At 46.7% G+C, this 26,531-nt stretch overlaps 1 protein-coding gene across 7 annotated transcripts in view; it reads right to left on the bottom strand.

The window, feature by feature from the left end:
* Window positions 1-26,531, bottom strand: part of LOC128876135 (alpha-protein kinase 1) — a 92,574-nt gene that overhangs the window by 1,874 nt on the left and 64,169 nt on the right. For all 7 annotated transcript variants that reach the window (XM_054122249.1, XM_054122254.1, XM_054122255.1 and 4 more), the window contains 8 exons: window positions 22,831-22,971; window positions 20,870-20,996; window positions 5,653-5,900; window positions 3,870-4,371; window positions 2,230-3,736; window positions 709-1,452; window positions 451-617; window positions 16-215 (listed from right to left, as the gene is read on the bottom strand). In XM_054122249.1, the coding sequence (XP_053978224.1) occupies window positions 16-215; window positions 451-617; window positions 709-1,452; window positions 2,230-3,736; window positions 3,870-4,371; window positions 5,653-5,900; window positions 20,870-20,996; window positions 22,831-22,971 (3,636 nt within the window). The remainder of the gene's footprint in view (window positions 1-15; window positions 216-450; window positions 618-708; window positions 1,453-2,229; window positions 3,737-3,869; window positions 4,372-5,652; window positions 5,901-20,869; window positions 20,997-22,830; window positions 22,972-26,531) is intronic.

Below are 26,531 nucleotides of genomic sequence, written 5' to 3'. Positions count from 1 at the left end.
AGGTCTGCAACTTACGCCAAGTAAATTCCGTGGCACGTAGCCTTCCTTGTGTCCCAGTTTGCTCCACCACCACTCCCTCTCGTTGTCGTCGCCCTTACGAAGCACAACCAGGGAGTCACCGTTCTTCAACGTCAGCTCGTCGCTGTGTTGCGCCTCGTAGTCAAACACGGCGTAGACCTGACCGTTGTTCATTATACCGAGCTTCTCCTGAACACCTGTAACGAGACGCAACAAGCTCGCGTTAATTGGTTACAAATAGTGCCAAGAATTCGAGGGATCAGTGTAACGATAATTGATCGACTCCATCGATCCTCACTTCCGTTACAAATGAGCTGTTTCGTTCAAGGGATTCTCGTACCACGCCTATCATTCGTACCGAATTTGATAGATGCATTAATCGGTATGGTTCATAGGCAAGGAGAGTGTACGATAATTTATCAAAGTACTAACTATACAAGTATTCCGAGCAGCCATCAAAGCCCTCTTCATCCTCCTCGCACTTCTCCGCCGCGGTTTCGTGGTCAGAAAGGGTGGTGGCGAAGATACAGGCTCCATGCTCCACTAGAAACCTAACCATCGACAGGTTGTTGCAGCTAGCGGCGCAATGTAACGGAGTCCTGTAACAAAAGTGTACGAATTAATCAAATAGATCTGAGAATCATTGAAGAAGATTCGAAACAGAGTAAGCACGCAAACGTCAAGGCTTACCATCCGTCACTGTCCTGCGCGTTGACGTCGCAGCCAAACTCGACAAGGAACTTGACGATCTCCAGGTGACCGGCGCAAATGGCGTTGTGCAGGGCGGTGATGCCTTCGTCATTGGCTGAGCTAGGATTGGCCACTTCTTTGGCAGTCTTCTTCACCAGCTCGAGTTCACCCTCGAGACTAGCGTCCAGGAGGAGAGCCAGAGGATCAAAGGATACCCTCCTCGAGAGATTCGCCTTTCCGGTGCTGGATTTCAGGTTCCCCTTCTTCCTCCTCATCACATCGTTGCTCTTTCCGTCCAGGTCCAGTTCCGTTCTTCTGTCGCAGTCCTTCTGCGCCTTCGCCTTGTCCTCGATGTTGATCACGTTCAGAGCGTCGATGATGTCCGACTCCTCCAGCTTCTCATTGCTGATCACGTCCTCGATCGGGTTGCTCTTCTTGCAATTGTCCGTTGTATCGATGATCTGCTGCTGCTGTTGCTGCTGTTGTTGTTGCTCCGTTTGCATCAAGTCAGCTGGAATCTCGGTCTCCGGGAACAGGAACGCCGGTGGCATTTCAATTCGTCTGTTTATCGATACGTGAACATTGGATTTAGCGTAACGAAGCTTCGGCTGCTCGGAAATGGGCGCCTTCTTCAGGGTCAGAGGCCGAGCCTTGATGATTTGATGGTTGCCGAATTGCGTTTCCGTGGGAGACTCCGGTGGCTCTGACGTGGGAATCGGTGGCAAGTCCTCTTCCTTCTCTGTCCTGGGGAGGATTCGATAGAAACGTTAAAACGACACGGTTGGCTGCCACGTCCACCAATCGCAAATGTTTAATTATCGTTATCGAGCACGTGAAAGAGGAAGTCGAGGATCACCGACGTTTTCGAAAAGAGATTCTAAGCAACTCGACGTCACGATCAGGATATTCTCGAGCGACGAATGTCTAGGAATACAGATTCAAACGAAAAGCGCGCGTCGCCAGGAGGTCGATCAGTAACCAAGGCCTCGATCGATCGAAGAGCTCGCGACTACTAAAAGCTGTTGTCTCCGCGTACACAACAGCAGTCGTTCTATTTCGGTGTCTATTATTCGAGACAGGCTTCGATTCACCGGCCAAATCGATCGCGGACTAATTAACATTTATAATTAACCCAGTAATCGTTTTGTCATCCTGTGCCCGAAACCTTTGCCGTTCTCCACCATCAGCCTCGATCGATCGTTTTTCACTCGATTATCCCAGTCACGATCAAGGAAAGACTTTTTATTTTACGATTTCAAAGAATTTAATGTCCCCAGTTCGCGACGTGGTAACGATATTATGTACGTGTACCGAGAATGAAGGGTGTCATTGCTTACGCTGATAGACAAGCGATCGAATGATGGATCAGAATTATATGATGTGTCCCATTGAAAGCAGGCCACCCCAATATTCCCCGCCTTACAAAAATAGCCTTGTATCAACAAATTAAATAGAAAATACAACAACAACTACTACTATTCTTGAACTCGCGAAAGAATACCGACGACAAATGATACCAACCTTGGGCTCAGTGCTATATTATTCTTGCAATCGCCACCCCCATCCGCGATGGTGTCCACCTTCTCGTGATGCGTGAGTCTCGGCGGAGGATTGGGCTTGCTAGGTTTCGGTGGCAACGCCGGCTTTGTCTTATCCTCGCCTAGACTCTTTCTCTCGTTCTCGTTCTTCAGCCTCTCGAACTCGAATGGTTTATCAGGCGTCTTCGTTGGGATCTCGAACTTGCCATTGTGGTCGTGCTTGGTCGTCGAGCTCTGCTCGTACTTATTGTTCTCGAACTTGACTGGCTCCTGCTTGAACTGTTGCCCGCCAGGTTCGTACTTGTTGGGAGGTTCGTGCTTGAATGCCGTGTTCAACTCGTACTTGACCGACGGCCTCACCTCGTGCTGATCGTGTTTGCCATACTGCTGAGTGTTTTGGTTGGGGTCATACTTAGGCCCGTGATGCTGCTGCTCGTGCTTGGTCTGGCCACCAGTCTCGTACTTCCCTTGTTCGAGCTTAGGCGCGTTGTCGTACTTGGTCTGATTGCCGGGAGGTTGATCGTGTTTGCTCGACGGTTCGTAAAGCTTGGTGGATTGGCTGCTCTGCTCGTACTTGTTGTGCTCGTACTTGGGATGCTCGTACTTGATCTGGTGGGGATCGTACTTGAGCACAGGATTGGACTCGTACCTCTGTTGCTCGTGCTTGGCTGACAACGCGTGCTCAAACTTCTCTTGGCCTTTCACCGAGTCAAACTTCATCTTTTCGTTCTGCTCGTTGTTGGACGACGAGCTCGTCAACGGTTGGATTTGGTTGTACCTCTGAACAGAGCCGCCGAAGTTAGGCCCGCTGGACGAAGAAGTGTGAATGGTCGTTGGCAGGTTAGGGGAGTGCTGAGACTGATAGGACGAGGACACGTGGCTGTTGGCCTGGATGGAATGCTGCTGGATGCCTGGGTAGTTGTGCCTCGACGTGTACGTTTGTTCCTGATTGGTCTGATTGCTAGGCACCGATTGATTCGTTTGCTGTTGGTTCTGGGTGTTCAGACCGACGAAATTCTGCGCGTTTGCGTGTCCGCGACCTATCAAGCTCAAGGTCTGAGGCATCACCGGATGGATCTTCGTGGAGGATGTTTGATAGATTTGAGATTTCACGGAGAAACTTGGCGCTACGCTGGACACCGGCTTCTGATGAGTTTGGAGGTTTCGATGGTTTTGGGTTTGCGTGATGGAGATCGTCGTTCCTAGGCTAGACGCCGAGGAGCCAATGTTGTGCTGCTTTTGCTGGCCCGTTCCATGCTGTTGTTGCTGCTGCTGCTGCTGCTGCTGCGTTTGAGGTTGCTGTTGATGGTGAATTCGGAGATTCTGCGACAGTCCTTCCGGGCTGAAGCTGTGAACAGGACTGATCAGGTTATTGTTCGTGCTATTGTTATTATTGTTGTTGTTATTGCACGTCTGCTGAGTATTCATCTGCATGCTAGCGATGTTTTGGTTGTGCTGCTGCTGGTTGGTACCCAGTAGCTGCGATTGACCTGGAAGAAAGAAAGCAATACTCACGATCAAGACTGAATTATGTTAGCTCGAGGTAGTATCGAGATAGTCATGGACAATGGGTTGGGACGTTACGCTACAAGCTTTAATCCGAATTACAGAGATTCCACGAACCTTGGATATGCGATTGGGATTGGCTATGGGCGATCTGATGCCCAAATTGCTGGAAGGCCGCCCTCTGACCCAGCTGGGAAGCGCTGGCCGAGTGCTGGATCTTGTTTTTGTTGACGTCGTCTTCGGCAGCCTTGAAGTTCACCGTGAATTTGGTGTTGTACGGCAGCGTCTGATACTTCGGATCGTTCTTATTCAGATTGAAGTCGTTGTCGTTCGGTATGTGGGAGTAGGGCTCGATCGCAGCTATGTTCCCAGCAGGTCTAGACTTTCCTCCAGCGTTGAAGTCCAGTTTCGACTCCGTGAATCCCGTGTTGGCGTTGGTGCGGTTCCCAGAGCCTAGCTGTTGACTCAGCCGTTGGTTCAAGGCTCTCTTGCGCTGAAGACGACCCTGAAGCTGAGCTATCCTCGCGTCGATCGACGCCATTTCCGCCTGTCGCTGAGCCAGGGCCAACCGTTGCTGGGACACCACTTGGTTCTGCTGCTCGTTCATCTTGTTACGGTACTGTCGACGAGAAAAGGAAATCGTTTCTGTTGAATCTGTCAGAATTGAACACGGTTATAGGAATCATCTTCGAATGTATCATATGACTCGTTCGACATGACTGTCACAGGATGATCGATGAACATTCCGAGGTTAAGAGCGAACTACGCTTAACTTTGAAATCCTACTGAAAGTTTTAATTTTAACATCAAATACTTGGACTGTGGACGTCAGTTTTGCAATTCCACTGGACAAATTCTTTCGCTGATATAGCGTAATGTGGCTAATGAATTATTGGACAAAAGTGGTAATCTAGAAATTCAGATTCCAATATCAAGTAGTCTTTAATTATAGACACAATGCAACAGGAAGGACCAGATGGACGATCAAAGAGACCTTCTAAGGCTACCCTTGGACTACAGTCGTCAGCTTTGAAACTTTACTGGACAAACACCTTCACCGATGTACCAGGATTTAGTAGACGGAATATTGAACAGAAACTCGAGTCTGGAAGCTCCAGCTCTAATACTGAGCATTCTTTAATTGCAGACAGACGTAGCAAGATGCATCAAAAGGACGATCGATGAAACGTTCTAAGGCTACAGTCGTCAGGTTTGAAATTCCACTGGGCAAATACCTTCATCGATATAACAGGATTCAGTAGATGAATTATTGAACAGGAATTATAGTTTAGAAGCTCCGATTCTGATACAGAATATTTTGTAATTGTAGACGGAATGAAACAAACAGACCTTCTAAGCCTTCTAATTACAGTTAGTCCTAGAATAGTCTTAAAGGGCGGGAAAGGTAGAAAAGTTCTTGGCCGTTGACGACGTTGCTCGGTAACTAACCACTGAAAGGATCCCAGAGGAGCGTCCGTTCTCATCGAGTATCCGCGAAACGCTTTAGCTCCGGACCTTTCAGCTTCCCGAAATCGAACTGTCCAGCCGCCAGTGGCAGGGAGCAATTTACTGCAAATGGAACGCGCGATCAGAAATGCAGCCGCCATCGCGAACGGACAAAAGGACCTTCATCCTTCGCGAATTCCATCGCCGAATAGTTGAACGGTCTTGCAGCGTGGATGAAAGCATCTAAGGTCCGACAAACGATAGAATCGACTCGAAAGACCCCCAAGCGAGAGGAATTGTGCTACCATTTACCCCGTTGGCTGGTAGATTAGATTGCGATAGTATTTAACCCTGGCTGAGTCAATTTCACGATGTCGAGCTTCTGTCTTTCTCCCGGCCATATCGATTCTTTCATCTGTAGGACGTTAGAATAGAAGAAGAGCAAAGGTCTCACCATAAGCTCCCTCCTGAGCTTTTCGAGCTCGGCGCTGGCTGGCGTCGACAAGTGACCGCTGCCAGCACCGCCGACGCCGCCACCGCCGACGCCTCCAGCGCCTCCATTTCCAGCTCCAGTGCCCGCTGCGTTCTGTCGACCTCGTAGCTCCTCCAGCTGCCTCGTCAGCTCCTCGACCTTTGCCACGGCCAACGAGAGTTCCTTCTCCTTCTCGTTGAACAGCGCTCGTATGCAGTCCAGGTCCGACGCTGAAACAAAAAGAAAAAAAGAGACATTTTACACGAATGCATCCAACAGTCTAATTTTCTAAAAGACGATAAATTCCATCGATGATAAATCCTGTCGACTACAAGCTTAGTTTTCTACGATCAATCGCCTAAAAGCCAAGTTTCGTCTTCTGTAGTCCATCATCTGGCACTAACCATCAGAGCCAAATTAAGGGATGAACTTTAGGGGCAACAGCTCGAGGGCTCCTCTGTTCGAAGGGTCTTCAAAGATTAATTTGAAGCGATTCGATCAACTCAACCGCAAGCGTGAGCCCACTACAATCTCCTCGTGTCTACTCGTAGCAATCGATTCACTTCTTCAATCCCTCGCTATCAAAACAGCGCTGCGTATACCATTCGTGTTAATTTATTATTAATGCTCCTCGTCGACATCTCAGGATACGAATGACTTACATCGATTTTCTAGAATCTGGATGCTAAGGATAGCAAGAAAACTGTTATCTATACCGCCAACCTAAGAAACATCGCCAGTTGTGTTACAGAAGCCGATGAATAATTACATCTTACGTCAGAGAAGATAATTATTATCGGAGTACACAGCCGATCAAAGAACAAATACAGATGACAAGTGTTTTTCGAGCGTTTCGTAATAGTTTCCTCTCTTAGAAACGCAAAAAAAGCACTTTGAAATGTCGTTGAAGCCCTGAGGAATAAGATCGACTGTTCTAGACGTAGAATTCTCGCTGTTTCAAAGAGACGGGACACGAATATCGTCCTTCAAAGTATTCCTTCGATTCGATATCGGTCCACCTTCCTCTTCGTTTGAAGCGTGAACCGGAAACTGATTCGATATCCCTGCAAAGGCGCCAAGGAGACTTCTGACCGACCGTTTAATCCAGTGAAGCGATACTTTTCCTAGATGAAACTTTCTTTTAATTATTTCCCTCGGCGTTTGACCGCCTGCCATCGTCGACCTCTTCGCGATCTTTCATTGGAGTTTTAATTTTGCTCGGATGGACATGTCCTTAAAACGAACGCGAAACTATCGGAAACAGGAAACCTCAAGTCTCTGACGTTATGAAACGAAGAGCCGAAGAATGTTTTTAAACAAGTTCTATCGCGGAATTCGGACAGGATCGAAGGTCTGAACGATTCCAGCCTCGATCCTCGAACCTTCAACGCGGCTGGACGTGTTTTCCAGCGAACCGAGCTGGAAAACATCGCAGCGGAACCATTCAACCGCGATGAACTGTCTCGTTTCGATATCGCCAGAGAAGAATGGCCTCGAGAGCCAGCGAACGACGTGTCGCCTCTAAGAGGACAGCCTATCCAAGGAGAAGAAACGAAGGGAAACGATCCTCTGGTTCGTTCCAGGAACCACCTTCTACCCAGCAGATCTATTTATCAGGAGAAAAGTGTTTCTCTTGAAAGTATGGCGGTTGATGCGAGGAGCGCGATTCGACCGGTCACGTTCCATTTCTTTATCTTTAGCGCCTCATTTCCTTCTCAGGGCGGCAATTCTTATCGCGGACTCTTGAAATTTTTCGTTCGATGTCCACGAGGGAAAGAAGTACCACCGAGACCTCGAAGCAGGGGTGAACGGGTAAGCTAAAGATGGTCAAAGTTGTTTAAAATTAATTTAAAAAAACGAATTGTTCATAAATTAACAGCGTCTTTGGAATTTTGTTACCAAATAAAGCGTTTCTTTTGTAAGACGTTGTATATCTTCTTAAAATTTCACGACGCTTGGGAAACGCCCCGGTTCGTCCTCCACCGCAGGGCAATTCCAGGGCGCTAAACCATTAGCGTTGCATTTAATTTGACGCAGTCTCGGGTGTGGATCCGGATTTGTAAAAGCGTAGCGCTCGTTTGTTTCCGCGGCCCGTGTTTCTCGGGGCTTTGACCGCCTTAACGTCATTTCCCGCGGGAGAAAGACGGAAAATACGAGGAAAAATAGTCGACGCCTGGGAAACGGGAGCCGAGGACGATGGAAAACGCTGAAGAATGCGGAGGCACCTTTTGTCGCGTTCCTTCTTTCGAGCAACGATCGGCCGCTACCACGCCTTATTAGACTTTTCATTTCCCATTCTCCGTTTATTTTTTATCTTATTTCTTCCCTTTTCTTCGCGGGGAACGCCCTGCATTCAGTTTATTGCGTCGCGACGAAAAACCGGGTGACTTTCGTGCTCGCGTTCGTGCGTTATACATATTCGTCGTGGGACCAGCGAGGTAGCAGAAAAATTCCCAATTTTCTTTGAAGTCGCGGACTAGGGACGCAAGAAAGCGCATTCCTCGTCCTCGTTGAAAGAAAAGTGTAGTGCGCGCTTCTGTGCGTCAGCTTCCCGGATGGCTAACTCGAAAATTACACGGTCCTCGAGAGCAACGAGGCGACTTTGCTTCGGTAGAATACACGAGGCTAGCTGTAAATTTCTTCGTTTTTCGTACAGTCGATTATTTCTGTTAACGCTTAAAACAGAGTCGATAAGCATTCAGGTGCGAGTGTACCATTCGTCGATGAAACTCGCACCAGTAACGAAACATGATCAGCCGCGATTACCCGCGCGGAATAATTATCCGCGAATAATTGGAAATGAAATATTCTCCAATTGTGACGACGCGAGTGCCGTTAATGACCGCGCTACAAAAGACTCCAGTAGCGCATCAAGTTTGTCTCGTGTTTCTTAGCGCCGTCGAGTTTTCGAAAAACAAATAAATTAACGGATGGAGTGCTAGTTGAAGAGGGATTCCCGATGTGTCGTTGTTTAATTAAGCGGCACCCTTTTCATTGGTGCATACAATTGAGCGCAACGCTGGACTAGACGAACGCGACTCATCGATGCAGCCCGCCTACGCTGTTGCATTATTTACTGGAACGATCTCTTCGCATCGTTGTTAACGACCGGTGAATCTTCGATCGCTTAACAATATCAATTAAACACGTTTCAACGTTGGACGCTTTATCATTTGATCGGTTAGATTACGTTCGTCGTTAGCTTGAATCATTTATACTAATATTGTAAAGAAGCGAAATTTGTTTGTATGTAGGGGGTAATCTCTGGAACGACTGAACCGATTTTATCACACGGGTGAAATCGCGAAGCGCAGCTAATTTCGTAATAAAAAAAAACAACAGCTCGTTCGAAATGGAAAAAGCCCGCGGTGTGTAAACGACCCTATAAACTTTACGTTTACGCCAAAAAGTAAACACGATTCGAACATTCATCGACTAGAATGTATTCAGGGATCGAGGGTTCAGCTTATAAAATCGATTTCCACGAGAGTTCGCACGGCCAGTTTCCGCGGGTCGAGGAGTCTGTCGAGTTTTCCGCAGAAAAAAACCACATGGTATCGATTTCCACGATACAATTACACGCACAAGCGTGGCCGTATCCTCTGAATAATTAACGCTCGGCATCTTCTGGACCGGTGGAGCTCTATGAATCGCTTCGGGGTTGATTTACGGTGTCATTGTGGTCACTGGCCGCCGTTGATTATCGATTCCGCGGGGGCGCGATATACATATTAAATTGTGTCTCGAACGGGGCGCAGCTGCCGACCCTTCCGAAATAAATGGCCCATCCCTAATTGGCGGTACGAGCCAATTAGCCCCTCGAGAAGTGGTTACTTAGCATTCGCGATGAGAAGTCAAACATTCGGGGTGAGACTTCTCTTTTACTTCCGTTTTCCCTTCGATTGCCGTTCGTGGATTCCTTCAGCTACAGGGCTAAACGATCGAAGAGAAATTCGTCATTTTTTAGAGGGTTGAGAGGATGTACAGCTCCCGTACCAGAAATCCATTTGCCATCCACGGACTCGTGCCACGCCGCGGATATATCCAGTCTCGAAAACCAATGACAGGCTGCGACGAGCGAGTTTCGCGTGCGAATGTCGGCATCCGTCGGCTGCCCATAGGCTATAGATACCCAGAATTCGATAATGGAATTCTAGGTCATCGAACAATCGCGCGACGCGACGATACATCATTCTCGGCGAGATTATGGACCTCGTAGCGGCACTAAACTATGTACCCAGCCCACCGATACGCGGATTCGCGAACAGTTAATTTTAGCGAGTGCATGAACGATGGATTCGATGCTTCGTCTTAATTTAGCAAGGGGATCGATCCACGTCCCTCGACAATTGACCGATTTTCGACCGATTTTATTACCTCGACAAATTTTTTTGTTTAATCCGTATTCTTTCCCTGACATCTTACAAGTCGGCGAGAGAAGTGTAATGATTTTACCTTACGAACAAAATAATCATCGAAAAATTAAGCGACACCTTGGAAAGTGAAATTGCGTCACTGGTTTCACTGCTACCGATGCAACTGTCCAACCAACAAACAACAGTTTCATTACCTCTGACGGATTCCATCGACTCCAAGGACTCCTGGCCGTAGTCGCAAAGTCATTTCCTCGTATCTCAGAGGCAAGGAGGAAGCGCTTTTTCCTTTTTCACCTGCGATCGTAAAACCGGAATGAAAGCAAAGTCGACGCGTTCGAAAAATCGGAACCGAGGGACGATGGTTCTCGACGAGTCGGGAACAGAAGGCTCCGACGAACAAGGCGAAACTTCTACCGCCAACGTGTGTGGTTGGGGGGGGGGGTCTTCGACTCTGCTCCCTCGTGAATACAAAATTTCGAGATGAAACTCGTACATCCGCCACGGCTTCGGAAACTTTTCTCGCGCACGGTTGAAGACGCCGCACTCTTCTGCACGTTCGACGCGACGCGACGCGACGAAATCTTGAAACGCTCCGAAGCCGCGAAGTCGACTCCTACAGGACGAAGGGGGTGGTTTACGGGCGGGATTAGGATTCCCACCCATCTTGGGAAGTCGGTGTTGTAGTTTACTCCCCCTGGGCCGAAGTAGTCCAAACCCTGTGACGAAAGTTTGGAAAAGATCGGGCACGAACGATGCCACTGGATTCAATTCCGATGACTGATCGCTGCCGCGGGCCTCCGCCAATCAAGCTCCATTCGATCCGAAAAGCTTTAGCGTTCTTGGAAAGAGCGTTGCGTGAGTAGATCCTCGATTATTGTACGAAGAGAGTCCTTTGCGTTAAAAATGTCTATTATTTTAAAAAAGTCCACGCGTGGCTAGCGCAAGGTAGCAACCCACCAATTGGCTCGCGGATCTGTACAGGCCTTTCGATAGCTGTAAAATGTCCGTTCCTTCGGTTTTATTTCCAACGAAACAACTCCGCTTCGCCTCGCCCGTCACTTCGAGACCCCATTTCCCGCGGAAACGAGATTTCCTGATCAGGAGAGCCTACGGACTGTCGCGCGGGATTCGAGGTGGAACCTGAAGAGAAGAACGGGTTTTAGGACGCGGCATTCCTTTTGCGAGAATACTCCAAAGTATTCGATTCTTGAAGATTCGACTCCTCGAGGACTTGGCAATAAACTTGACAGCGAGAAGAGTTAGCCGTCCAGTGGTCTATATTATAATTAAAGTTTGAAGAAACTTGGCATCGAGTAAAGTTAGCCATGGGGCGGTTTAAATTATAATTAAAGGTGAAAGAAACTTAACTCAATGAAAAGGTGGCCATCTAAGGAGCCAAATTGAAAACTGCGGGGAAGAAAAACTTTCCAATCGAGTCTACGTATTAAAATTTCATATTTTAACTAGTCTTTCTCGTTGCTAAGTTTGTGGAAACTTGAATTATTAGCTCAACGCAAAATAACCAAAAACGGGAAAATTCTTGCTGGATACCATGCGTCTCAGAAGAGATGGAGAACAGTCGTAAGCAATATCTGCGTGTATAGGTATCGTGTAACTCCGAAATGCAGTATACTTCTAAAAATTCAATTTCGGGTTTGCGTTTGCCGATGGGGATAGGGCTTTCGACGCGACACGAAAGACAAAAACGAAGCACGGATCGCGATGATTCTTTTTTCCTCTGTTTTATTTGTTCTCCGCGTGGGAGCGAGCGATGTTTCGCTCGATCATGTTCGTGCTTCATCGAAACGAGATTCCGCGATCGGAAAGGGGTCACGGTTGCGTTAACCCAGTTCGAGGAAATTTAGCTGCCGCGAACCGGGAGAAACCTGGAAATATCGCGGCCAGATCCTCGCGGGAGGCAGAGATATCTTCCTGACAAGAAGAGGTCACGATCGAAAGAAGCGTTTCTTGCTCGAAACCGTGCGCATAATGACAAAATAAACACATGTATACTTTAAGGAGGTACACGGGTTTTAAGGGCGAAAAAGGATGCACATTTCTATACATTTTTTCGAAAAAACTAACCGAATTATATTATTTTAGCTTACGTTGCTTGAAAAAGTACAATATTTCATATTTCTATAAAATTATAGAAAATGTGCTTCCTTTTTGGCCCTCAAAACCCACGTAACCCCTTAAAGTTTTATGGGTGGCTAACTCTTTTACAGAGTTATAGAGCATATAGAGCATTTATTCGACGAGTACCAAAAATGGCTAATTTCGAAGTTTGCTCTCTCTGCATGCCCAGTACAAACATGCCAGGCGAGCAGCCAACTGCGTTCTGCGTTCAAGAGCAACGCGGATCCGACGCTCGGTAATTGCCAGGCTCGCGGCGCGTAATCGCTAATTGCAGAAAAACTCGCAACTGCGAGGAATCGAGATATTTTCGTTCCTGCTTTTCCACCAAGTAAAATTAAAAATACAGAATTCGCTCGTTAGAAGCGTAATTAAATAAGAGAAGCGGCTGGCCGTTGTTAATGCTGCGAACGTTTAAGCGTGTATCGCCTTTTCTTGCCGCGTTCCAGCGAGTCGGTTAACTTCTGGAATCGCATTTACCGTATCACAGATTTTTCTCGCAATTTTATCTTCATTTTTGGGATTAATTTCGTGCTTATTTTTGTGCGCCTATCTTCGCGATTTTCTACTCACCCTGTACATTTCGCAAGATGGAGGAACATAGGGCTCATCACCCCGTCTTGTCCGGAGTTCCCCTACTGAACTAAAGAAACGCGATATTCTTGGCATTCGCTCATCAATTTATATCCGCGTTGCATCCGAACTGGATCAAGGCCTCGATAGCCTCCTTTCCGCGTTCATCCCTTGTTTAATAATCTAAAGAAGCCATTAGTGGCGCTCCGGAGAATTATTCCTTTCAAGTGTCAACGAGAATTCCCGCGGCTTATTTTTATTGCCCTCCACCTGGTGTGTCCAGACAAATGGAATCAACGATAACGAGTCCATTAAGATAGCTGAATCAAGGGGGATTTTGTACTTTCTCAAAAAGGTCTTGTTGTTTCGTTTTTTTCCATTTTCTTGGCCGTTCGAGCTTCTTTAGTGCTCTCTAAAGTACCACGTTCCGAAAATTAAAAAATTTCTCACGATTACCGTGTTCAATGAATAATTATTCTGAACCCCTCAGCCTCCAGTAGAAGCAGCGCTCCCCTCGGGACCACTACCGGGTTCCCTCCTTTCCAGATAAGCGCTGCTTTCGAATCGCAGGGAAAATCGAGTTGACTATCCGGTCCAAGTTTTTCGATCGGACTTTCTCCGGTTGGCGTTCGTGAGATAATGGCGAAACTCGAGGAAAAAAAATGTTTAATCCCGTGAAAGGGTCGCCCTCGGCTTTTGAACTGTGTCCCAAGCGAGATAAAGCCGAGGTACGCGCGATCGTGGCAACTTTCCAGATTTGAAACTCCGCGACTCGAAACGATTACATTAAAATTTCGATCGGGAGGAGATTCAACAGCGCGGAAAGTTGAGAATTATAGTCGGTCGACTCGTTATTTCAACTTCTTATTTTTTTTATCTTCAATTCGAATAAAGTGTTCGCATAAAGTTTGCCCCGAAGGAGCGAAGGATTCAATTTTGAAAACCGTAGCAATCGCGGCGAACCTACATTCAGGTTTGTTTTTGGAAGCGTCGGTGCTCTCCACCCACGAGTTGCACGAATCTCGACACGACACGCATTTTACAGCAGGGTAGAAGCGGTTTATCGGTCCTCGAGGCGGTCGCCGAATGTTAAAGTAGTCCTGTTTTACGATGCCTCGTAAAGCTGAGTGGCCGCACACGCTTTTGCTTCGTCTGCTCCGTTTCCGTCGCGGCTTCTAAACACCGTTTGCAATTTTATATTTCCAATTCCCCCGCGTATCCCTCGCACGGCATATTTTCGAAACCGGTTGCACTTTCCAATTTTAGCGCGTATACCTTTTACGATATATACTTCGCGTCGCTTGCAATTTCGAATCTAGGATGCTGTGATTTGCTTGGCCCGAGGGGAGGGGAAAATCCTGATTGGAACTTATAATATTCAAGAAAATTATAAAAGTTTTTTTTTCCTTCTGCGAAGCGTCCCAAAGGATTACCTAAAAAGACTCGATTAGAGACGCTCGATTTATGTGGCACGGAACGAAAATACACTCCTTTTGCAGTTCGAGGGGGCGTCGCCATTCTTGAAACTTCGAGACGGTTCGAAAGTTCAGCGTACCTGGAAGAGTCTATGGAGACTCGGTTTAAGCTCGAGGAAAAATTAATGAAGACCCGTGTCCGCGTCGAATATCTGATCCCGTTTTCACGCGTATATTTCGGGTTTATTACAATTTCTCTGTCGTACGTTGCATCATATAGATGGAGGGACTGAAGGCACTTAAGGGTAGTTGGTTCGAAGCCTTTTATTATCTTCCGAATTGATGCAGGCTACCTAATGATAAAAGCAAACTGGGAGAAAGATTTATCGCGGACTCTTAGCAGTCTGGAATCCTAAATCGCCGTAATTATTTCTCCGGGCGTTTCAACGTGTCTGCGACTAATCTTCTAAAAGTGTCAGCGGAGAAGGTTGCTCGACTCTCGCAGGGGATGTACCAAACCTGTCTCCAAACACAAATGTTCGATGCTCCGACTTAGAACGTTATTTCTCGTAATAGCTTCTCCGTTCCTTAAGTTGGGCCACTTAACATTTGCGCAAAATATTATCAAAACTGAAAAGGATTAGGTTTAGCTTTCCTTGCAAGGCAGTAGAGAACGGAAAATTAGCTTGCAAAAGGCGTACGAAATTATCGCTCGTTACATCGTAGCGCAAACGGTCAATTACATTGCTCTTCGCTCCCTTTTTTCAATCCTTGCTGTTTGCTCTCGTCCTCTTCCTTTGACCGGCGTGAATGTAAATTACGAATTGATTCGATTTTCATCGTAATTTTTGCACGCGTTTCCGACCTCCGTTACACAGGGGAATCCCACCTTTACAAATTTAAAATATCCCTCTTAAAGAGCATGTAATTTTTGTTCCTTTTGTAAAAGTTTCTTAGAATACTGTATTCGAACTGGGTGTATGCTATTCACTATTTAAAAGAATATTCGAAATACGTTTTCTCACAACTTTACTCAGCTTTGCTAGGTGATTCCGAATCTAGGAACGAGTCTGCCGCGAGTAATCAATCGCGGAGTAGCATATTTCGCGTATGGAGCGAGGAGAAACCTCCAGAGAGTCTCTGGAACGAGGTGATTCTCGTTCAAAATCTACAACGGGCGGTCCTTAAAACGTAATCGTTCTCCATTTCGACGGTTATATACCGATTTACATTTCAAGCGTACCAGAGAGCTGGATCGCTTCTTTGCGAGAACGCGGGGGTTGGGGAAACTTCTGCCGGTGGCAATGGGAAGAACGATACGCCTCGCCGGAACGTTAAACGTCAGATTTAATACCTGAACCCCATTCTCTGCTTTCAAAGGACCTGGCTGAATCGTATTTTAATGGCTACGTTCGGTAATCTCCGCAACTTCCTCCACCTGCTTTTCCGTCGTTTTCGCTAATTTTTGTATTTCGTTTTAGCACGCTAAATCAGCATTAATAGCAAGAATAATAACAACGTACTGGTTACATCATAGCATCGAATTTGCTACTCTTCGACTGTGGTCACTTGGACTGACCGTACAATTGTAGGTAAACATTCAACTGTCGAGATCAACAGCTCACGTAAATCCCAGATAGCGAATAGCTCTCAGTATTTGCACGAGAATCATATCGAATTTATGTTTGCTGAAATCATTTGGGTAGACACGTTCAATCCTAGAGCTCAGCAAAATTTTATTCCAACTTTAAACGAATTCAGTAATAATAATATCTATTATTGCGCGGCACGTAATTATAAAAATAATTAAAGCATGGAATTGTTTTCATTCGGAGCAACTCGCAAATAATTAATGACGAGCGACGCCTTTTATTCCTGAAAAATATCTGCCGAGAAATTTTTCCGCTAACTCATTTGTCATCCACGGATGCGATGTTTATGCAACATAATTAATTTAACTGTAACGTTCCCATTACACTGGGTCATTCTACATTACTTACTACATATCTTACACTTGTGATTTTAGATTCACACCATATGGCGCACGATGCAATTAAGGGGAACCGTTAACCTATAGGGGTTGGGTTAGCTAAGCTGCTTCCAAATTGGACCACTGGTATTTAAAGCAAAATTAAGAAGACTTTAATATCTGGTGAATCGGGAAGAAACCACATTATACGCGATGTTATTCCACAGTTTGCGCCATTACGAGCAATTGTTAAATATCATCCGTATTAAATCTTGCCGCTCAAGGCAAAACGCTTTAAATTTGCCCGACAGTGAATGGGTTGAATGGCCAACTATAACGCGGTGTTCGCCGGTTAGCGGCGTTTAGAACATCGATAATTAGGATTGACCGGTCTGTCCCCTTCCCCGGCGAAAAGTTGGACCATTAAGCGCCAAAGTGGAAACTATTCGAGGGAAAATACGAACTCGTCCGATAACGGGTAGCGTCTGCTGGTTTTTTGCGGCAGCTTCTTGTTCCATTTACTCCGTTGAAAAAAAATCCCGAGGTCTTGTGAACCGCCCCTCGCGCGGCATCACCGGAGCGATAGCCAGGAAATGAAATCCCGCAGTGTCCGGGGTCGAGAAAATAGTAGCCCCAAGGCGAAGCGATCGACGACAAGAAATATATTTTGGTGTAAATATCGTGGAGTAAACTCGAGACAGATGCCCCTGGTCGTAATATCGATGTACCTTGGAATCGAATCGTTCAGTGAAATATCCTGACTTTTTCGAGGGACGTAACTCGACCTCGTCGGTGCTGAAATTTTGTCCCTTTGATCGAAGAGAGGTATTCTTCGCCTCGAGTTATTTAGGGCTCGGTAAATGGAACTGAATTTTATAATTAGAACGAGTTCGTAGTGTTTTTCTGGTAAAAATGAACTCGAATTCGACCCCGTTCGTACTATTTTTAATTACACGTAACTGGAAATGTTTACATTTGTTAACATATAATTAAAAAATAGTCGGAACGCGGTCATGTTTGGATTCGTTTTCAGTGAGAAAACTTCACCGATCCATTAGAGATACTACCGCGGAGATACACCGAGACGTATAAAAATTGTCGCTATCGGGTATATGGCAGCTGACCGACTTTTGTTTAAATATTCGTTAGTCAAGCCAGTCGACCGGCGGGTCGCGATAATTAAAGACAAACAGTGGTGAGAAATCCGTCGTTGTATCGAGGTACTATCGTACATATTTTCTACCCGTGTGCGTATTCTTTTCCTCGTTTTTTCTTTTCACAAAAAAGCATGCATGAATTTTTTCAACTTTAATTAACTTTTGCCACGTAACAAAAGAGCAGTTCTGGCGGAAATTAACGAGCAAAAATTGTTCCATGAATGGCATCGATCTAATGCATACGGTCGGTAACCTGCGGGGTCCGATGGCCCTCGTGACTCCCCGCGAAGAAGCGCACACGATCGAGAGTTCTTAATACCGAGCGTTGCTCTACAAAGACTTGAAAAATAATTTGAATTCCACGAACTAGAACGAGGACTTTACGGATTACCATTCAAGCGCAATAATACAAAAGCAAAAGTACTCAAGGTCCCAACGCAGCGATCTGCAAATTCTCTCAGGTATGACGATTGCCAGTACGAGAACGTACTTCTACGCGTATAAACGTCAACTGTTCTCGGCTATATTGGGTAATATAAAGTTTGGGATTCGCTCTGCAGTCGGAGACGTTGGAACTCCCCGCTCACGTAACAAATACAATTTACGTTTCAACCAGTTCCCGAGAAGTTTCAGACATGTATTTTCTCATAACTTTGCCGCTATTAACACTAAAGTTAGGTGTTCGTGCGTTAATTTTGAACGTTACAGCAATTTAAATGTAACATAAAGTATGAATTCGCGTAACTTGCCGTCGTCCTTGTTATTTCCATTATTGGTCCACGTGGGTGACACGGTTCGAGCCTTCTCCAAGTGATAACGAGCTGATTGCAATAATTGTTCCATTAACGCTTTTAATTATGTCTGGAATTTCAATACGTACATTTAATAATGGACGTCTATCGGAGAAACTTAATTGAAGTCGTTTCAACAATTATTCCGGTATTACCACACTTCCATAATTAAAAACTCTTTGTTTTATTTGTTAAATATGTTCTAGAATCGACGAATTAAATTATTTCTGTCGTTATATTCCGCGAATAAAATGAAGTAGAGAAAGGGATGGATTCGAAGATTATCCGAGGATTATTTACGCGTCGAACGGACCACATCCCTATTTCGTGATCGACGATCAATCCGAGGTTGTTCTGGGGCTTCGATGGAAACGTTTGTCGAGCAATCTCGTAATCAAGCTATAACTGCTATGATTCGCAGACAGACCGGAACTCGATTACCATGTCTGGTGGTAAGAGGTCAACGCGACACGGACGCTGAGACGGATTGATCCGTTCAATTTATTTTCCAGAAGTCCTCGACCTCCCGTAAACCAAATCGACGCTGACCAGTCAGGGATATTCGGCTCCTTGTACAGAGTGACACCACGCGACATCAAATCGTGAAAATGCATTCCCTGAGAAGAGACGAGGCGAACACCTTTTTCGAAGACGAGTCTACCCTGCGATATGAAAGTCGGACGACGGGAGAAATAAAAGGAAACACCAGGAGGAGGCCAGGGACGCCGAGAAGAAAGCGGAAACTCCGACAAACCCCGAGTAAAAGTTTGTTCCTCGAACTGGAACGAATCCCTATTCACGAGCAGAAGGCAACTTCCACCGACTCTATAGGAAATAGATTACGCGAATTTCTGGCCGTAACGCGATCAGAGAAGTCCTCCGTTCAGCCTCGGTTCTCGCTTCAGACCGCCCCGTGCCTCGCCCGATTGCGCCATTTCGACGATCTCTCACACGCGACTGTACGGGACTCCCCGGAACTCGGTTGTAGGAACCGATGTATCCTCGGCCGTGGAATAGGAAAACTTGCCGTGATAACGGGTAAGAGTGAAGCGAGAACCGGCGGAGGAGCCGAACCGTGAGTAGAACCGACAGACACTCGAATCACCCCCCCGGAACCCTTTTCACGCAGGGTGGAAGGAACATTGGTTCCGTAACGAGCGACGGTTTCTGCAGATACGATCGCGTTTATGCTCCACTGGCAATCCCAACTTCGCTCGAACCAAGTTAGACGATGCTCCGAACAAGAGAGATATCAGCGGTTGCAATGTTTAAATTGGCAGACTCTGCGTTCATACGGAAATGCGCGAGGTCGAAGAAAATTATACTAGAACGGAGTTAGCGTGGATAACGTACCGTTCTCGGAAAATGGCCTTTCAGGCGCTAGAGCCGCACAATGGTATCGCTTTGGTCTATCCCGCGAAAGTCTCGACGATCCAACATCTACGATAACGCATAAAACCAGACGCCATCTCGGGCGAAGGTATGTCCAAGAAAATCAACGAGGATTACCTTCCAAGATCGAACCAAAAGGAGCTGCGGATTATCGGCGAAGATAGGCCCATGTATCATCCGAATCCGAAAGCAGTCGAGTCTCGAGAGGACCATCGACTTCGATGGGACTCATTCTATCCGCGAAATCTTTATTGAATTCCATATTTCATGCGCTCATGACTCGAGGTCCTTCGATATTCTATTACGTTCGATCCTTGTAGAAATTACGAGACCTGGTCCATTCGCTCGAGACGAAAATGCGCGAGAAGCTGTGAAAATATTTTGATCGAGTCGATTGTTTGTTAACGTTGGCATATTCGGTGAAATTAAATGATAAATTACTTTCATAACTATATCTAGAATGATTGGACTATTCTGTGTCTCTCTGGTAAAAGTGGAATTCGGCAAACGCGATATTCGACGACGCATAGATACCAAGCCTTTCGTTTTCCCTCTTTCTCCGACCAACGTGAGCCATATTGATATGTTCACGATCGCCGTACCCATACCAAAAGGGTTCCCCGGACCGAGAATTCCTCTTGATTCCGCTTCTAGTCGGTCCCTGTCCGCTATTTTCTTGGCTTCGTGTTCGTTCTAGCCGCAAACGGGGATCGAACTTTCACTTTCGAACGCAATATGCCAGGGCGCCTGGACTCCGACGAATTGGATTAACGAACTTTATCATCGTCCGTTTTATAGGCGAGCTACCGGAACGGTATTACAGGTCTGACAAAGGGATCGAACACAATCCGAAAGCACGAGTTTCCGTTCGTTGGTCTAAGCGATTGAAGCAAAGAGAGAGAGACCGAAAAGAAGTTTGACAATTTTTTGCGAGAAAAGTACAGAATCAGGAATCTAAACGCTACCAGACACAACCAAGCCAGACAGTTATAACGTCCCAATATTCTCTCAAGGAACTTTGACTCTCATCTCCAAACTCTAATTGAACCTTCTATGAAGCGTGAAGGAGCTCATTTGTCAAATCCTCGCACTGCACTAGATCGAGCTAGGTCTAAACTAGGCCAAGGTTACCGCCTACGATTTCGCTAGTTTCATGGCTTCGTGACAAGGTGATCTATTACTGATGCGAGACAAGCGAATCGATTCGCCATCCGTCTTACGGTCAGAGTTCAATCGCCCTTGCTTCACCGATCAAAGGCTCCAACCGTCTCGCCCTTTCGATGGAGGGTTAAACATCGACCGTGAGTAACGCGAACGGCGCGGTGACGGAGAAAAACGGCTGGCGCGGTTAGGTTCGATGGAATCAACGAACTTATATTAATCGACTTACTCAGCGTGGCGTTGTTGGCGCGTGACTGGTCGGTCTGCGATCGAAGCAATCGCAGCCGATTCAGCTTGCTCTGTTGTTGGTCTAGCCTGTGCCTTAATCTGGCGAGTTTGTCCTGCTGTGCTGGCTCCTGAAACAGTGAACAACGCTAGGTGAATTACGGCGTACGCGCTGGGAATTTCGTCGTTATCAAAGCTAGCGTCTGGTAATCCTCGGGCATAGCCACTGAAATTACCAGCAGCCTTTCACCGCGGAAAATAAGATTGCTCTTGGCTTCCACGATGTACCTCGTAGACCGTTAAAAAGTCCCTCTACCCCTCCCCGTTTTCAGCTTAGAACGAAAGCTGTCCTAGTCGAGGACGAAGCGGAGCGGATGGAAGATCAGCCAGGAGCCGAATAAAAGGTTCCATCTTCGGTGGTATCGGGTTCGTGCTCGTCCTCGAGGGTAGAGCCTGCGAGGATTAGGGCATTCAAGTCCTCGGAAATCCCGCCTGAGTCCTGTCGCGGGATCCGCCTATTACTTGGAGTCGTTCGCGAGCGAGGAATGAAGACGTTGGAGCCTGATGATTCTCCTCGCGTGATACGTGTCTGAGCACACACATCGGCGGTGTCTGGTCTCGCTGAAACGGACCACCTCATCTCCGGTGGTCTTTACTACGGCAAAATCATCGATGTGGAATCGATACGGGCTGCGGTTTGTGTATGTAGTGCGGTTGGTGACAACTTCGTTCGACTCCATTCCGAATACTGACTGGATGCTACCTGTCTCGAGTCGCGCGTAAGTCGCTTCGTGTGGACAAGGCCTAAGCACGTTTACAAGCCCCTACCTTATCCAGTACATGGAGAACAGTGTTTAAGATTCATTGCTCTATTACTTTCACCATAACATGCTATTACTTCGAACCCGGCCAGCAAGTATAAATGCTCCAATCGTGAGCCAGCGAATAATTTGAGAACTTGCGAGCGTTATCAACGATAACGACCGCGCTTAGGTGTTCATGTACAGGAAGCTGCTGGACAGCCGCGCAAAAAGAACTCGAACGATTCCAAGGTGCAATTGCGATTCTCTGATTATCTATCGCTGATACACGCGAGTACGAATCGTACAAATTGTTCGTCCTGTGTCGTTTAAAAGAACGATCGATTAATTAAAGATCGTTTGGATCCAGCGTACATATGGGATAAGCTGTAACCAGTTCCGTCGGGACTTAATTCAAATCGCATTACTGGCTTTTCCCTGGCGACTCAATGACGCGTTAAACTCGACTTCGCACTCGCGACTAACGCGATCAACGCGTCGTATCAGCTGCCGAGAGATTAAGGAGTTTCGAGCCAGTCGGTGTATAGGGAGGTCCGCGGACGTGGAACGAGACATATCTCTTCATCTCATCGGATCGTGTCCCCTTTCCAACTGCAGTTATTAATACAAAATTTCAGATCTGTGCGTTTTTATCTTCCTCCAACATTCTTTCTCAACCGCAACAGAAAACTAAATGCGACTGGTGCCAATTTCATGGACCACCCTATAGTAAAATATCGCCGTCTCGTTTAATCTCGTTAATATCGTAGAAGAAGAGACACTTGGCTCGTTACCCGAGGCTCCTCGACACGCTCGTCAAGGGGTAAGTACGCGAGACAAGAAGCCTGACACACATCACACCCGTCTTCTTCAAGAAGAATTCTCCAGGCCAGGGGGTGTTACGCGCTCAACTAGCTCGTTAAAGGATGCAGGTAGAGCGAATCGAGTGGATGGCTCGATTAAAATTGCGTTTAATCGCTGATTCGAACGCCTCCAGGCGTTCTCGACCCGCTCTCATCGAGGGCCATCGTGCGATCATCGAATTCGAGCGAAAGGAATGAATTAGAGGCAGAAATAGGGAGAGCCTTGAGAGCCTTCAGGGGTGAGGCACCCCCAATAGCACGTAACCAAAAATAGATCTGACAGAAATTACGACAGTTCTCACCTGTGCGCCTCGAAGCACGGCTAGACGGGCCTCTCTCTGCTCCAGGAGGCGCCTCTGCTGGGCGATTTCCCGCTGTTGTCTGGCCGCCATGCTTTCAAGCTCGCTGAGCACCAGCACAGCACCACCCCCGCCCACTGGTAACTGAAACAAAACGAAGAGTACGTCAGGAAAAGGATTCGCAAACGTCTACTGCGAGACGCTATATCCGTGGCCACCGTTGGTAGAGCAGCTTAGCTTCTTCAAACTGTAGAAAAAGAGCTTTGATTTAGCGACTCGACCGCGATCTCATTGACGAGCCGTTTGCATTCTTTATTTCAGTTCAGAACACGGAAATCCTCCGTTGGGGGCCCACGATTCGCGATCCCTCGATCGCTCCAGAGTCCTAGGGTTCCGAAAGAACCCGCGAACTACCAAATCCCGAAAAATGGCTTTCACCGGGCTCTTGATAAACCACCGCGAAGATTGACTGCAATGTTTGCCCTCGGTCCTCCTGTGCGGTGCAATTGCTCCCAGAGCTCATCGATCTTTCCCCCAATCTACGCTATCCAAACAAAGTGGAGGATCAAACCTCCCACGCAGATTCCTCAGATCCTATCCTACAGATAATCGGGTCTACACAATAAAATCGTTCCGTGGTCGATGTCGCGGGATGCCTAGCGTTTTAAATGTCAGCCTGCCATTTCGTAACATCGACTCGCGGGAGAAGGGGGGCTAGAAGGAATTGAAGAAGCGATTTCGCGACCGGCCGACAGAAGTAAATGGAAAAACGGAAGGCAACCGCCGCGCTAGGGATAGGTGTAACAGTGGCGAAAAAGAAAAAGCGAGACGCACAGTGGTAGGTCTGGAGTCAGCGGACGGACGTATCGCGAGCGTTCGCAGTTCTTTTTGTTTGACCTCGTGCACCATCTGGAGAGGACCTGCCGCCGATACCAAGTAGAATCCCAAGGCCAACCTGGCCCTTCGAATTCCACAGCGACAAGGACTCCTGGGCAACCTTCGCACATCAACGAAAACTCGTCGAACGACGGATACTCGCTGCTACACCGTGGGATGAAATAGAGAGTCTTACGCGTTGCCGCTTCGGAGATGGGTATACCCCAGTTACATTCGTTATCGTTTAACTTTTTCTTTTGTAAATAGTCCATTTTGCCGAGTGTGCTATTTATTGCGTTTTCAAGACCTTCCTGCTTGCGTTCGATGGCAATCGGCATTTCGTAATTCCATCCTCGAGATTGGCACGAGAACGTGCAAGAATTACCCTAACGGTGCTAGGATTAGCCAGCTGGTTTTCCTGTAATTAGGACCTTCTGGTACCGACTCTGCAACAGCATACTTGGCTGGTCGAGCAAGCAGGTCTTGACCAGGATACACGCGCAAAAATTTTAAACGCACGCCTTGGAAACGCTCGATTTAAGCGCGTTGTTTGTTTAGAATGGAAACAGTTGGTGGTCTTCTGGCGGAGGATCACGATCTATCCAACTTTCATTGTCATCTATTAAGGTTTTATTGCGACCGTGCTCGTTCGACCGTTTCCCTGGTCGCGTTGCTACGATTTCGTAATTAAACGTTCCCCGTTTCACGAATTGAAGAAATTGGATTGAACGCGCGCCGGACTCTATTAAAATTTCAATCTCTCTTCTACGCGTCCTCCTTAACCGAAGGCTCTCTCTAGCGAACGATGACAATGGTTCGGCGGTGAACGACATCTCGAATCGGGGAAATCGAGTCGAAAATGAAACGCGGAAAAGCGATGGCTTGCCATAAATTGAAAGTCAGTCGCGAGCTACGAAATACTTGGATATTTGTTTTTGGAAATAGTAATAACAAGAATATGGTCGATGCAGCTACAACAGAAATCAATATACCGTTTTTCGCCACGAAATGAATATCTGCCTCGTCGTGATAACCCAGATAACAACGCTTTCGGATAGAGGGTGCGCTGGTCGTTCTAAATCGTTCCTAGTCGAAACTCTCGTATACACGCGGGTGTGCTTATCGTTTCGTCCGGCACGGAAATTAATTTAGGGATTTCCTCCATGGGGACCTGTTTCGAATGTCGCGCCATGCAACCCCCAGAGTCGCCACCAGAATTTATAATACACAACGGGAGGTTTTATTGCTACTCTCATAGAGGTCCGTGGAACCTTCATCGATCAATTAATCAAGAGTTCAGCGTTGCTAACGATACACGAAAATTGGAAGGCACTCGGAATTCATCGACAAAGAAAGAAGACGAATCAGCGACGATCCAAAACGACAGACCTCGCGTTCTTACTCGACGTTTGTTATCTTTATTAATGTAACCTTTCCAATTTGGGACCAAGAGGGATACGTCTCCAAAAGGAACTGGAAACTTCTATTCTATTCTCCGTCTCTTAACCCGACGATTTAAATCCGTCGCGGTCTTTACGCTTCGCTCTGAATAATTTCGTTTCTTCTTCGAGGAAAATGGGCGATTCTGCCGATTGAAATCGCGCTTTTACGCAAGGAAGAATTTTTCCCAGCGAGCCATGGTTGGATCAGACCCCCCCGAGAGTCAAAACCCTTATACCCTACTTTATATCTCGTTCCTGAAAATTAGGATTCAGATTAAATCCCTTCGAGCTGCTTGCACCTCTCATCCAATGATTTCTCTTTCCAGAGCGTTCTCGTTAAAAAATTCTACTCCTCCGAGAATTTCCCTATGTCATCTACCACGCCAACGATTTTACAACGCACGCCATTTTATTCCATCGAGTTCCATCTTCTTCGAAGAGTTTCTTAACCCGAGGATTTACGTTTCAAATCTCTCCAAGATCGTTACGTTTCATATTTTTATACGCGAAATTACCGTTGCCATTTTTTTTCTCAGCGCACGGGGACGCTTGAACGCGTTCCGTTGTTTCGGGCTTCTCGCGAGATCGACGATGGCGAGATTGCGGCTTGCGAGGAATCCCGAAGAGTCGACCGACCAGCGGTCAAGGGAAGCACATTGGCAGGAAGTCGCTTCGAAAATTAGTTCAGGGCGACTTCGAGGGAGACTGCCCATTCTGGGCCACCTAACGCTGCGGTTCTTCGGCTCTTCCAACTTCGATGGAGCTGTCAACTTGGTCTCGCAACTGTGTGCCTCGAAGGGACCAACCGGCCAAATTGCTCCGCGACCAACTCTTCTTTGGGAATTAATTCTAAGTAGACGAATACACGTCTGGACTTCTCCTTTTACGTATCGTTATTTTTTCCATACCGATTTTAGTCCTAGTTAACCCCGAAATTTTAATTATATTAGTACGAGAAAAAAAAATTCAAGTCTGAAAGAGTTAACGAACGATAGTTGTAGTTACGAGATAACACAAAATGAAGTTCATCGAATGCGTTTCGTAAATAAATACGTAAGGAAAAAAGTGCGCAGCGTGACGTACTCGTTCCACGCTAGCTCGCGCTTTAACAGTCACGCAACAGAAATCTTCTAACTCATACAATATGGATTACCGAATGAATGGAACCGTAATCCTATTTGAACGCCGAGTGAATAGAAAACTGGTGACTATAATCTCGTTCCAAATCGCCTTAACACATGCTCGTCGAGTATCTTGCTTTAAGCCTGCTACATATTCAACGTCTATCTCGGGTCCTAAGCGTCGGTAACCGTCGAATCTCCTCCTCTCGATCAACCTCGATTTTATTATCAATCGTTTATTAGTGGTTTTTACTAACGGTGCATC

The sequence above is a fragment of the Hylaeus volcanicus genome, chromosome 5 (assembly GCF_026283585.1).
Source record: "Hylaeus volcanicus isolate JK05 chromosome 5, UHH_iyHylVolc1.0_haploid, whole genome shotgun sequence".
In the NCBI taxonomy this organism is placed as follows: Eukaryota; Metazoa; Arthropoda; class Insecta; order Hymenoptera; family Colletidae; genus Hylaeus; species Hylaeus volcanicus.
Note: the sequence above shows the minus strand (reverse complement) of the source record. Positions and strands in the feature narration are given on the sequence as shown.